This window comes from Lingula anatina, chromosome 1 (genome assembly GCF_051362555.1).
Source record: "Lingula anatina isolate TDL-2025a chromosome 1, LinAna3.0, whole genome shotgun sequence".
Taxonomy (NCBI): Eukaryota; Metazoa; Brachiopoda; class Lingulata; order Lingulida; family Lingulidae; genus Lingula; species Lingula anatina.
The window spans coordinates 23,504,162-23,516,623 of NC_141767.1; the positions used below are offsets into that span (position 1 = coordinate 23,504,162).

At 35.1% G+C, this 12,462-nt stretch overlaps 2 protein-coding genes across 5 annotated transcripts; one reads left to right on the top strand and one right to left on the bottom strand.

Moving 5' to 3' along the window:
- Positions 1-9: 9 nt before the first annotated feature.
- Positions 10-6,568, bottom strand: LOC106157164 (uncharacterized). 3 transcript variants are annotated; one of them, XM_087014372.1, is made up of 12 exons: positions 6,393-6,568; positions 5,777-5,925; positions 5,270-5,351; positions 4,104-4,904; positions 3,778-3,882; positions 3,360-3,518; positions 3,024-3,181; positions 2,265-2,349; positions 1,865-1,929; positions 1,351-1,557; positions 906-998; positions 10-656 (listed from the first exon to the last, which is right to left on the bottom strand). In XM_087014372.1, exons 1-12 carry the CDS (start codon positions 6,439-6,441, stop codon positions 489-491), a joined length of 2,121 nt encoding a protein of 706 aa, XP_086870498.1. In that variant the 5' UTR covers positions 6,442-6,568; the 3' UTR covers positions 10-488. The 3 variants fall into 3 exon arrangements, with proteins under 3 accessions (XP_086870498.1, XP_013388143.2, XP_013388142.2); XM_013532689.3 differs by having other exon boundaries at positions 3,024-3,178; positions 4,104-4,907; XM_013532688.3 differs by having other exon boundaries at positions 4,104-4,907.
- A 165-nt stretch (positions 6,569-6,733) lies between these two features.
- LOC106157172 (uncharacterized) lies at positions 6,734-12,345 on the top strand. Of its 2 annotated transcripts, XM_013532701.2 has the most exons (12): positions 6,734-6,886; positions 7,124-7,305; positions 7,470-7,533; positions 8,245-8,336; positions 8,644-8,865; positions 9,146-9,538; positions 9,723-9,919; positions 10,108-10,173; positions 10,363-10,600; positions 10,834-10,940; positions 11,246-11,305; positions 11,452-12,345. In XM_013532701.2, exons 2-12 carry the CDS (start codon positions 7,134-7,136, stop codon positions 11,836-11,838), a joined length of 1,998 nt encoding a protein of 665 aa, XP_013388155.2. In that variant the 5' UTR covers positions 6,734-6,886; positions 7,124-7,133; the 3' UTR covers positions 11,839-12,345. The 2 variants fall into 2 exon arrangements, with proteins under 2 accessions (XP_013388155.2, XP_013388154.2); XM_013532700.2 differs by lacking the exon at positions 6,734-6,886 and having other exon boundaries at positions 7,012-7,305.
- The last annotated feature ends 117 nt before the right edge of the window (positions 12,346-12,462 follow it).

Consider the following 12,462-nt stretch of genomic DNA (forward strand, 5'->3'; position numbering starts at 1 on the left):
ACTACAAGATAAAGTAAAATTTATTCCACTTTATTGTACAACACTTCATCATAGTACACACATAAACATAATTATGTGATTTTAAGTTGTTGCCTAACAGACCACTTGACCTCATATTTATCCAGTAATGCACTAGGAAGGTAAGAGTCAAAACTGTACTATCCAGGTTTGGCAGTGGATCCCAGAACCACGATTCTGACAATATCTTAAAGTATAACAACCGGGAAAAGAGAATTCTCTCATACTTTTCACTTTTCTACTCCAGAAACCCACCCAAGATATTCACTGACCTTTAAAACTCTTTGCTGGTTGCCTGATCATGGGTAGCAATTTAACCCAATAATAAATCAATCAGCAGCTAACAATGGTTAAGTGTAACATGTGAATTCCCTTCACTTCACAGCTTTATTGTCATGAACACCTTCACGCTAAACACTTCATAGAAAGAAAGTTTCCCAATAGGGGTTGTTAATTGTTTGATTTTATTTTCAAAGTCCAGGCATAATGTAAGCAATGTTGTCCAGTATTTTAACTTGCGTTTCATGAGAGCTGCCATTTGTTTCTGGTAACTGGGCTGTCAGACAAAGTAATGGTCCAAGGGCACAGATCATTGAGTCTAGGAGGACTGACAGGCTACCCTGCACTGCTATGTGACCCTGAGGATGTACAAGAACATCACAATCTATCAAATACATTTTTAGCCTTACAAAATCTTCTGAAATAAATTTATGTTAAAAACAAATTTGAGTCCATAATTTTACATCCCCAAGTCATGCAGACACACAATTCTACTGTAACATACATTGATGAAATTAATCAATCAATAAAAAAAAATCGTAAAATATCTAAAGTAAATTAGAAGTAAGCAGCCAAAATGAATGGTGTTACACTGATAGATAACTTACCCTATGTTCATGCAGCTTGGTACCTATGATACTCAGAGACTCTCCCAGCAGCTTCAGGTGGGCTGCAGCATCTAATGGAGATGTTCCAGTCACCTGGATATAATAAAACACATGGTCAAAAGGTGACATTCTGACTATTATTCAGAGGCAAGGCCCAAAAGTAGTTTAGGGGAAAATATACTAGAAAACTCCCAAGTATGAAATAGTTAAGTTCACACTTAAGTCACCAATCTATGGTGATTGAAAAACTATGTTTGCACATTCTTTTGATTATCCTACAAGTTTAAAAACTAACACCTATCAATGTATGACACACACACACACACACACACACACACACACACACACACACACACACACACACACACACACACACACACACACACACACACACACACACACACACACACACACAACAGTCAAGCTTACAAAAGAAACCACCAACCTTATATGGACTAAGAGCATCTGAGGCAGCAGACAAGCTGGGGGGAGAGGCAGCTGCAGCTGATGCAACTGCTGCCTTGGGCCTGGACCCTCCGTGACGCACAGCTGTGGATGATTTCATCAAGTGTGTTCCTTTGGGCATTGGTTTACCTGTACTTATAAGGCTTGTACCCTTATTAGCAAGTTTCTTAGCTTTTCTCCGCCATGACTGTAATTAAAAATGATAAAAAGAGACCAGTTACCTTAAGTACAGAGTCACAGGCACCCTTCCTCCTTATTCTCTGCTTGGATATTCTAAAAGATTTTAACATTAGTACACAAATGCTTATTTCCCTTTTAATTTAAACTTTTATGTCATATACAAGGAACAAAAATGAATGCAGTTTCATTTGTTTAGTTTTAAACAACTGAGTAAAAAAGAAGAAAATAGTCACGTTTCAAAATCTTTTCTTTTAACTGCTTGCACTCTATTTCTTATAAAATCATGGAAAATGTATTTCACCCAAACTACTTACTGTCTTTTCCTTCTCAGGCAAGGCTTGCCAAATCTCACCAAGTCTCTTGCTTATGTTGGCAAAGTCTAAAATGTTGATCAAATAATAAATAGTTTTAAAAACACTATCACCAATCTTTAGTAGTAAGCATTTAATTTTGCCTCCTTTGAATTATAAATACAAGGTTAGTGCAATTGAATGAAATAGTACAGATATTATCATTGAATGAATAGCAAATAGACTTTCCTCTTCTGTATTATAATTTTGACTCTGAGCAAACTAATACATTTTGACCTGTCTTATTACAAATATATATCGAGGAAAATGCATTGGTTTTATTTATGGCAAAATTTATTAAAGACATGAAGTACCAATATATACTTTGCATCTCTTTCTCACCTATGTGAAGTGTATTAATTACCTATGCCTGGGTTCTGTGCTACAATCTTCTGCCTATATGAACTACACCACAGTGTATATGCTGTGGGAGCACGGGTTCTTCTAGCCTAAAATATTAAATTCAACATCTTCATCACACATGCTCCACCATGCTTCTGTGGCACATAGTAAACAATGCAAATAATGAAGAATATAATCATTGGTAAACATGTAACTAGACAGCAAAGCTAGCAAATATACAGACACCAAAAAGGAAGAAACATCAACAAATACATGCAAAAAATTCATTTTTACCTTAAAATTAAGCAGAAATATGGTTTGTCACTTAAATATGAGGCAAATGTCACCAAAATTGTGGAAAAAACAGAATACTTACCATAAATGTAAACTGACCATGCCAATTTTGAAATCAACCTGCCTTTTTACCAAATAAAGCCACTCAGTAAATTTAAAATAAAACAAAAATACCATTTGGCTGTTGTGGGGCACACGCACGCATTGGACAGCGACAACATGGACAGACAGACCGATCAGAATATATACAGACACTGTATATAAAAATGCTAAGACTAACTGTAACAGCTTATTTGGATCTTAAATGTGACCACGGATTGGATGTATGAATCTCTGTAAATTTTAGAGAAGACATTACAAGGTTTTGTGTTTAAGGGATGTAACAGCTCACAGCTGCTTTCTGGCAAAAAATGCATACCAGCACTACGCAATGTTATTTTACTGTCATCTCACTTTTCCAGCTTGTTCATAATATATAGCACATCACCTTTTTTTCTTTGGATTTTCCTTTTTTCTTTTTCTTTTCTGCCAATCCTGGCTTCTTCAGTTTCATATACAGTGAAGTATCAGGAGGGGCTGGCACTGCAAATTCTTGATTAGAAGCCTCAGCATCTGTACTCAAAGCATCTGCTGAGTCAGACTCTTCTAGAAAGAATGAAAATCTTTTTGAAAGTTTTTATTTTCAAGTCAAGTTTGTCATCTTTGCAAATAGGATAACAGTGTTATGAGTGAAACTCCTTCACAAGATCAGTAATTTTAATTTTTAAAAAGATTTCAGAGAAACATGAACAAAAATGTGTATAACCACTATGCAAAGGTCTACCTTCTATACAATCTTCATCCTGTGTCTCACTGAGTTCTCCCTCTGTGTGACTTTCACTCTCATCTACTTCATCCCTGCTATCTTCTAGAGTAAAACTGCTGTCATCAAATTTAGATGGCTGCTTCTGTTTCTTTCGTTTGGATGATTTTGGTTCAGGAACTGATCATGGAAAATTTAAAAACTGGGTTTTATGATTCAATAAAATTATCTGACTAATTTTACCATGGTTAGAAATCATATTCAAATTATGCAGTGAAAGATGCAAAATTTTTAGTCCTTCTGAAAAGGTCACAACTATGTATAAAGTTCATTTCCAAGTGACAATGTTAATGGAACCTGTAACCCTAACATGCCTTGTCGACTACTGTAGTCTGTCTCCTTCAGCTTAAAAACCTGACATTTTCTGTTAAACGTATACCTTCTGGATAGGTATCCATACTGGTTTCACTTTCAGATACAAGGTTGGGTTCTGGGGGCTTTTGGACTGCCTTCTTCCTTTTGGCAGATGTTTTTGTGTTTGTTTCTGAAGAATGAACAGTTCAATTAATGGTGAACTGTCAAATAAATAAAAACTGCTGACAGAAAGTGTACGGTAAAAAAATTAGACATGCCAGCACACAAGACAATCACACAACAATTTTAACAGGTGAAATTGTATCTTATTAGACAAGTTGTCTATTCAATTGACAGTGTTATGCCATTGTCAATTAATTTATATTGAAAAACATATACCAAGTAGCTCACCTCCTTCTTTCTTTTTCTTCTTTTTGTTGGACCTTTCTAGCTTTCTTTCTTCTTCCTCTTCTTGCATGGACTGCATGAAGTCGGCATAGGAGACAACTGTGGAGCTATCATGAGATATATCTGCATCTTCACCTTCTGTTTTACCACTAGAAACTGAATCCTCTAACATGGCAAAAGATGGACTTTCTGCAGAAATGTTTTTGGTTTTAGATTTTTTGCCCTTCTTTGCACTTTTTGTAGCACTACCACTTACTGATGGAGAAAAATCCAATGCAGTCTGCTCAGCTTTCATGGACTTTGCCTGTTTACCCTTTTTAGAACTTTTCTTACCCTCTTGTTTCATTGTTTCTGGTGAATCATAGCTAGGTTCCAAATCAGATGGTTTGTCTTTGTTTGGAGACAGAATGAGTTTTAATTTCAATCCATCTCCCTCCTTGATAGTGACATTATCATTTTCTGATGAAAAGTCCAAAGGAAGAGGCGGAGGCATCTTTTCCTTTTTACTTTTCTTTTTTGAACTTTTAATGTCTTGTTCCCCAACTGACTGTACAGAGGGAGAAGACCCCAGGTGGATTTTGAGTTTGAGGTCACCATCGCCCTGTTTGGGATTTTCTCCTGGAGGATCAAATACATCTTCATCTGCTGGGATTGATTTCTTACCCTTAGACCTTTTAGGTGTAGTTGCAGTAGGGTCAAAGCCTGCGCCAGGGAGCAGTGACGACACTGGAGATTTAGATGGGGCTGTTAATGGTGGATTGGCTTTATTCAGCAACAGTTTGATCATACTGGGGCTGGTGCTCTCTGCTGAAATGACGTGTTCAAGATATATATATATATGCATACTTGATATAACTGCAAGCCATCAATGTTTTATCATATTTGCAAATACATTAATTGTTGAAACTGCAATATTGTAAATAACTTAATTATGCAAATATGCACTAAATATGCACTATGTATCTACTTCCCACTTATTTCACTTTAATAACTAAACTTCATGTACACTTTTTTTCTATGTGTGTGACTACATATACTTCGGTACACTAAAAAAATGAAAATGCCAATTATTTTTGATAATATCCAAACAACATTTTGCAGAAAAAATACTGGCATTCATTTTCCATTGATAAGCTGTTTAAACTGCATTAATCCTTAAATTGAAATACCATGAGTTCCTAATTCTGACACAGATGAGGCACTACTGTCACCACTTCTAGGACTTCTTGGAGATTGGGCCTTTCCTTTACCCTTCAGGTAGCAGAAAAAGGAAACAAAATATAAATATAGTATCACAAAACAGTTTCATCTTAACATGATATCACAATGGATCATGGTTTTTCAATACATAATGGCAAAGGTGTACATTATACCAACATCCAAGCATTTAGACTACTGGCATGTAAAAATATATTTATAAGGATTTCTTAGTTATTTGAAAATGTTTAAAAAAGACATTCAATACAGACAATGTTGTATATCATGAGGAAAAACTATTATAGCAATAGCCAGTTTGCCTCTTAGAAAAATAAGTTGCTGGACCGAAAGTCCAGCCATCTTGAAAAGTAGCTGGACTGAATGTCTGCCGGGTGGTAAAACTTATCAGCCCATACTAAAAGTTGTCAGCCCTGGGCAGACAGTCCAGCCTTAATTTCTAACAGTGGCAATAGGCATACCTTTCCTGGTTTTGTAAATTCCTTTTCCACTTCCTCTGGGTCAGCATAGTCAATCCCTAACAGTTTGGCAGACTTCTTACGAACCCTGCCTGATCTGGATATGTTGGTCTGACCATCTACAAACATTTGGCCTGGTTCTAAATCCCCATCTGTAACATATAATCAGTTGTTTCAAATTTTCGATTTTTTTTTCATTTTTAAAAGACAACAATGTTTGCAATTTTTTAAAAATAAAAATTGCACCTCGTTCTTTCCTCACTTTTCTGCCTACCACCAATATGGGGTGCCAGCTGCTACTGCAGTGCTGCGCCACTATCACAAATGATTGCTTTACCGTGCCAGTGCCCTGCTGCCTCAGAACAAAGCATTACATGCACTTCTTCTCCATGTTATTACTAACTGCTGGTAAGGTATCTGACTCAGATCAGTCTATGCAAGAATTAGTTAAGTTAAAATCCAAATGCAGGTCAAATCTGATGCCCATTATCTGAGACAAAGGTGATGATTATAGGAATTAATATACTACAGTATTATTGACAGACCTGCGAATGAAAGAAATACAATTAATTTGAAGCCAATATCAGTGAACTGAAGTGATTCCTTGTTTCAAAAGTACCTTCATCGTCTTCGCCACTTATCTTTCTCTTTACTCCTCTTTGTGACATATTTTATCGTGTTGAACATGCACAAGTCACCGGCAAGTTGTAGCTATCTATCCGAAAGCGGTAATCTACTGAAACCGATGCTTCTTTGCGGTGACTTCCGGTTGTTAAAACTTTAGGATTGAATGTCAGTGTACTGCGGAACAACCAAAATACCTAACAGCTATAACACCTATATTTCATAAAGTAAATTATTCATAGAGCCATATTCCTCTCTTTTTAATTTGAAAAGCCATTTTTGAGAAAATTTAGATAAAAAGTGTTAATTTTACTTCCATAAAACTGCATCCATGCTTTAATGTATTCCATATCCGGTCGTTGGCAAGTGTGTTGCTAACCAGCCATCTTGACACACTTTCTACTGTAAACAGGTGCGAGGTTAAAATCTTTACAGGTATTCGTGCCAAAATTGAATTTCGAGCAGCAATAGGACCCTCACTAGTTAAAGGTATTTTGCAAATACTGTTTTGGCATTCTTTAACGAAGTCTTACTCATTCCTATAAGTCAAAGTTATGCTTACGATTAAAAACTTAACTGGAACAGTACAAATGTTGAATTGTGTGTACACGTAGAATTATCTAGAAAGCAAAACCGCCTTCAACAATTTTTCGCTATTTTATTTATTTTTATTTTTGTGCATTTAATCTAGCTCTTACTAGATCTTCCTCATTATCTTTTTTGTAGTGCGGTAATCATGCCACTCATAGAGGAAATCGGTGATGATGAACCAATATGTGTAGATGAGGGAAATAAGATTGAAATTAAGGACATCCAAGGGGAGGATGAAATTATGCAAGAAAAACTCAAGGAAGAAGGGGAGGAAGACAATAAAGTTAAAGAAAAAAGAGAAGAGGAATCTCAAGCAGGTAAACAGTTATACGAATTGACAATTCTTATTTTATTTATTTATTTATTGACTAAATTAGAGTCCTTTTATACAACTGTGAGCACAATACCGAAATTAACTGATCAGTGCCTCAAATTCAAAGTTTTTTTCTGAAAATGAATCAATGGAGTTTATGCATTTCAGAGAGTGTGAGCCAAAAGGATGCAGACACAGAAAAAAAGGAAGAGGAAAAAGACAAATGGCCAAGGTAGGATTATGCATCTTTGTTTTTTTCTCACTTCAGTCATCTGTTAAATGTTAAAAATGTTAAGTGTATGATAAGTTAAATGCATAATCTTATGTCAATACTGAATTATCAAAAATGACATTTGTAACTTTGATGTGTTCTCTTCTTAAAGAAATTGGCTATTCACTGATGTTCGCTGTGTTTATCTGAAATATTTCTATCAGTATTTAGTTGATATCCTGCCCTAGACTGAATAGTCAGACTCTAGCAGTATTAGTTATGTCTTTTATAAACACTTAAGCTGGATTCTTAATGGAATAGGTAAAGTTGACTTGGAGAACTATCTTCAGTTATGCCTAGCTGTAAGTTGAAACCTCTCTCAATATTCCAATAACTGTCCCTTCAACTATATACTTGTGTAAACAGTACAATGAGTTTCTCTGTTGACTCATAATGTTATCTGGTAAATTAGCTCTACCTAACCCTAGCCTGGTATCCATCAATTCCATCATTTCTGACACAGTTTCAAGCATATGCATTTTTGTCATTGATTTCCACACTCGATTTATACAGATAATACAGAAAAATAAAACCTAGTGCTAGAAGTCTAAAAATTAGACAAGTCCTGCTCCTGCCTTATGGGAATGACTAGCATCTGAAACTGTGTGGCTTATAAGGTTGGCAGCAGTTACATAAAATGTCTATTATTTTGTTTATTTACTTTTAATTTAGATTGAATAAGAAGATGCTAAGGGATCATTGTAAAGCACTGAAACTCTATCTTACACCTGAACTCAATGATGTTCTCTACTTACATTATAAAGGTAGGTCTTAAAAGTAATTTTACAAGTTTGAATACTTGCTTATTATATAGTGGTTTTTAGAATATCATTGTCTAATTTGTTTATTACTGAGTAGTCGGATTTTGATTTGTCAGAGAGAGAGAGAGAGAGAGAGAGAGAGAGAGAGAGAGAGAGAGAGAGAGAGAGAGAGAGAGAGAGAGAGAGAGAGAGAGAGAGAGTAAAAAATTACTTGGGCAGAGAGCAAATATTTAAAGACTAGCACATCTACAGACTGATATCCTTCATTTTGTAGGCAGTGCATGAACATTTGTCCTATTTATGATTATAGGTATCTTCAAAATTGAGTCCCTTGAGGAGTACACAGGCCTTAAATGTCTGTGGCTAGAGTCCAATGGAATAAGTAAGATCGAAAACCTTGACCACCAAAAGGAGCTGAGGTGCTTGTACCTACATCAAAACCTGATCAAGAAAATTGAAAATCTCGAGCCATTGCAGAACCTTGCCACTCTGAACCTTAGCAACAACCTGATCAGCAAAATTGAAAACCTCTGTGAGTGTATGCTTTTAATTTAATTTATAGCAGCATGCAACCATGATAGGATATGTGGAAGTGATACTACATGTAAAACAATTGACAGCGTATAAAAGGTGACACATAATGTCAGAAAGAAGTTTTAAGAAAAAAATGATATGTAAATAACAGCATCTATAAGCTGGAATAGTGGAAATTGATATTTTGTCAATAAGGAATTTTGTCACTTATTATACTAGTTTTTATGTATATTCACTTTAAATTGATTTATTATTGAAGCAATGTTTTATTTACTCAGCTTGCCTGCCACACCTGGGCACTCTGCTAATCAGCCACAACAAACTGACAACAGCAGAAGACCTGGAACATTTGGTCGAGTGTGACGCCATCAGCAATCTGGACTTGTCCCATAACAAAATTGAAGATCCTGCCTTCTTAAAAGTGCTGGTTCAAATGAAAAGCCTTAGGGTACTCAACATGATGGGTAACCCAGTGATAAGGAAGATAGAGCACTACAGAAAGACTGTAATTGCAACACTAAAGGAGTTGACGTACCTGGATGACCGGCCTGTGTTTCCCAAGGAACGGGCATGTGTGGAGGCATGGGCTGTAGGGGGAAGGGAGGCTGAGAAAGCAGAGCGGGATAGATGGGTTGCGGAAGAGAGGAAGAAAATCTCTGACAATGTTGATGGTAAGTGTGATATTAAATAAATTGATAACTTTGAATAGAAAACCAATTCCCAATGTACATTTTGGAGTTGTTATACAATGAAGACAAAATTATGGTCCACCCTACAGAGGAAAATATTTTACAACTGAACATATGCTAACTTGTTTTGAGTTGTGATCATAATTTATTATTTATCAATTCACAGCTATGATGGATATCAGAAAAAAAGCAGTGGCAAAAAGACTGGAGAAGGAAGTTCGTGACAAATTAGTGGCTGAAGGGAAAAGTATAGATAATGTGAAGATGGAATGTGACTTGGACTCTATTGACTGGCTGTACGGATCAGGAAATGTTACTGTTACTAGGGAAGATGGCACACAGGAGACCATCAACATTAATAGGGTAAACACGAGTTCACTGCTTTAAATTAAGGCATTTATTTGATCTAATACTACTAATATGTAATTTAAATGAAAAAAATGTATGTTTATACACGTACATTTTGCTGGAAAATGGCTTATCCTTTTTAATTGATATTTGTTGTAATAAACAATGATTTATGTTATTATTATTAATCATTTTGGTTTCAGAACCCTCCAGAAGATGCTTCTGAGGAACCTGCGGTCAAAGAAACAAAGCAGAATGACATATTTGGGGTTTGTAAATTGGTTACAATTTTTTTGAATATGAAATTGAAATTCTACTTGTAAAAGCATGTAATTTTTTTTTAGAGAATGAAAAAATTCAAAAATTTTTTAATTCAAAAATCTTCATTTGGTATCACATGGGAGTAGTGAAATGGTTTTATACCAGATTTGTTTCTATAATTTACTTATGTACTTCAGCAAGGTGATGAGGAGACCAAGACTGAGACAGAAAATGCAAAGAACATTCAGTGCTCAGCAGCTAGAGAATCACAGGCAAACCAGTCTGAATCGGGCCATCTGCAAATATCAGAAGAACCAGAAGAAATTCCTTTTATCAGACCAAAGAATATAGAGGAAACAGGCTCCATATTCACACGCGAAAAACAAAGTTCCAATGAGAATTCCACCAATATGTTCATTGAGGAGATAGTTTCAGGTTTGTCATGTTTATGAGCATTAGCTCTGTTTTAGGAATGTATTGAAAATTATAAAAAATATATTTATATGAAACCGCAGTGTAATGTGAAATTAGTCATATTATTGTATACATGTTTGTTATTTTAGAATGTTGTTAGATTTAGTAGCGGTATCCTTTCTTATTGTAGATAACCTTCATGCTAATTTTTATGTTTTTCTGTTGCTATTGTTTATTCTCTCTGTTTACAATAGGTTGTGTTGCTGAACAACCAGAACCAAAGAAGAAGACACTGATAACAGAGCTTCCAGATGAGGATTCTATAGAAACACTTAATATTGCAGGGGACTTTGAGATGGAGGTAAAACAAATATTTTATCCTATTATCTTTGATATTATTTTAGATACAAAATGCAGACATCACTAAATATCTAACCAGCTAGTTAATAGGTTTTTTTGTTCTTATTCTATAACAGAAGGATAGACATTCATTTCTAGTTTTTAAATAAATCCTGATACACATGTATTAAGATAAATGCCTTCATTGACATAGTTTCAGACTGGATATTTGCAACTTGACAAAGTTAAAATTTTTGGTTATGAGACCAAACAGCACTTTGGTATGTGTCATGATATTTCTTGCATTTCTTTTTTTATCGTTTGTAGGATATTCCAGATCTAGAAGATGTTGATGAAACAGGTGAACCAATCCTAACAGATAAAGAGGTACGAGTACTTACAAGGTGTTTGTTTTTCTATAAGTGATCTAAATTTTGCATTGGTTAAGTTTTAGCTTCAATGATGAAATGTTATTATTTTGATCATGTGTTTGAAGATAGAATCCCTTTTTCACAATTTTGTATTTTTTAAAGGAAACTGTTTACAAGCCCAAGATCGAAGTTCTAGATGGAGATGAAGACCTAGACTGGTTAGATGATTTATCACAGGGAAACAAGCCCACAGACGATCCTGTTTCTTCAAAACCCATACAAATGTTGGTAGAGGACATAACCCCAAATAAAGGTTCGAGCAATGAACAGTCTGAAATGGCAAGGCAGTCTACAGAATTATTGGAAAATCTTAGTAATATCTCTCAATCAAAAGTTGGCAAAAGTCGGTTGATGGACTTCTCAAAAGAGGAAGCAGAGAATAAAACTTTGACAACAGAGCAGAAAATTCAAAGGCTTGCAGAGAGTGTAGGAGAAACAAAAGCCAAACCCTCAATACCCTATGATCCAGAACTTGAGGGCCTTGACTGAACTCCCTTTATATTGCAATGTATATAGTATAAGCTAAAGATTAAAAAATATCTTCCGTCCTGTGGTTTCAATCAAACACCTCTTGGATTTGTCAACTTAAAAACTTTATATATATATACAATGGTTTTAATTAAAAAAACTTCTGCAGTTTTTACCAAAATTCCTGAAAAAAAATTTTTTTGATGTAGTGGAAAACATTTTTCAAATGAAGAACAATATTCATGTTTGTAAAAAGTTTATGTTAAATTAAAGAATGGAAATGCAATTAGGTGCTTCTTGCCAACTTGGGAGAGAAATGAAGATGTGTTGATCTTTTTCTCTGCACAGTGTCATATTGATTTAATTTTTGTGGCTTGGAGCACAATATTAGAAGAAAACGTGTGTAATTGTTTTGTCTCCACCGAATTTCAGAGTCAGTTACAATATTGTATGTACCTTTTACACCTGTGTAACCTTTTGTACTTGCATGGGGAAACTAAAATGAGATAAACAACTGTACAGAATTTTCACAAAGGAATAAATGATTTGGACCACTTATAGAATTGAAATTTGAAACAAAAAGTGTGATCAGTGTGTCTACCAACCATGAGTGTGTGAAAGCTGCATCAAATACAAGAAATTCAA

Bases quoted from the DNA above. Each gene is read 5' to 3' on its own strand.
- LOC106157172 (XM_013532701.2), top strand. From the start codon at position 7,134: ATGCCACTCATAGAGGAAATCGGTGATGATGAACCAATATGTGTAGAT. The intron at 8,866-9,145 runs GTGAGTGTATGC...TTATTTACTCAG, and splicing joins CAGCAAAATTGAAAACCTCT to CTTGCCTGCCACACCTGGGC. The intron at 9,539-9,722 runs GTAAGTGTGATA...ATCAATTCACAG, and splicing joins AATCTCTGACAATGTTGATG to CTATGATGGATATCAGAAAA.
- LOC106157164 (XM_013532688.3), bottom strand. From the start codon at position 6,441: ATGTCACAAAGAGGAGTAAAGAGAAAGATAAGTGGCGAAGACGATGAA. The intron at 5,926-6,392 runs GTACTTTTGAAA...TATATGTTACAG, and splicing joins AAGTGGCGAAGACGATGAAG to ATGGGGATTTAGAACCAGGC. The intron at 3,519-3,777 runs GTATACGTTTAA...TTCCATGATCAG, and splicing joins TATGGATACCTATCCAGAAG to TTCCTGAACCAAAATCATCC.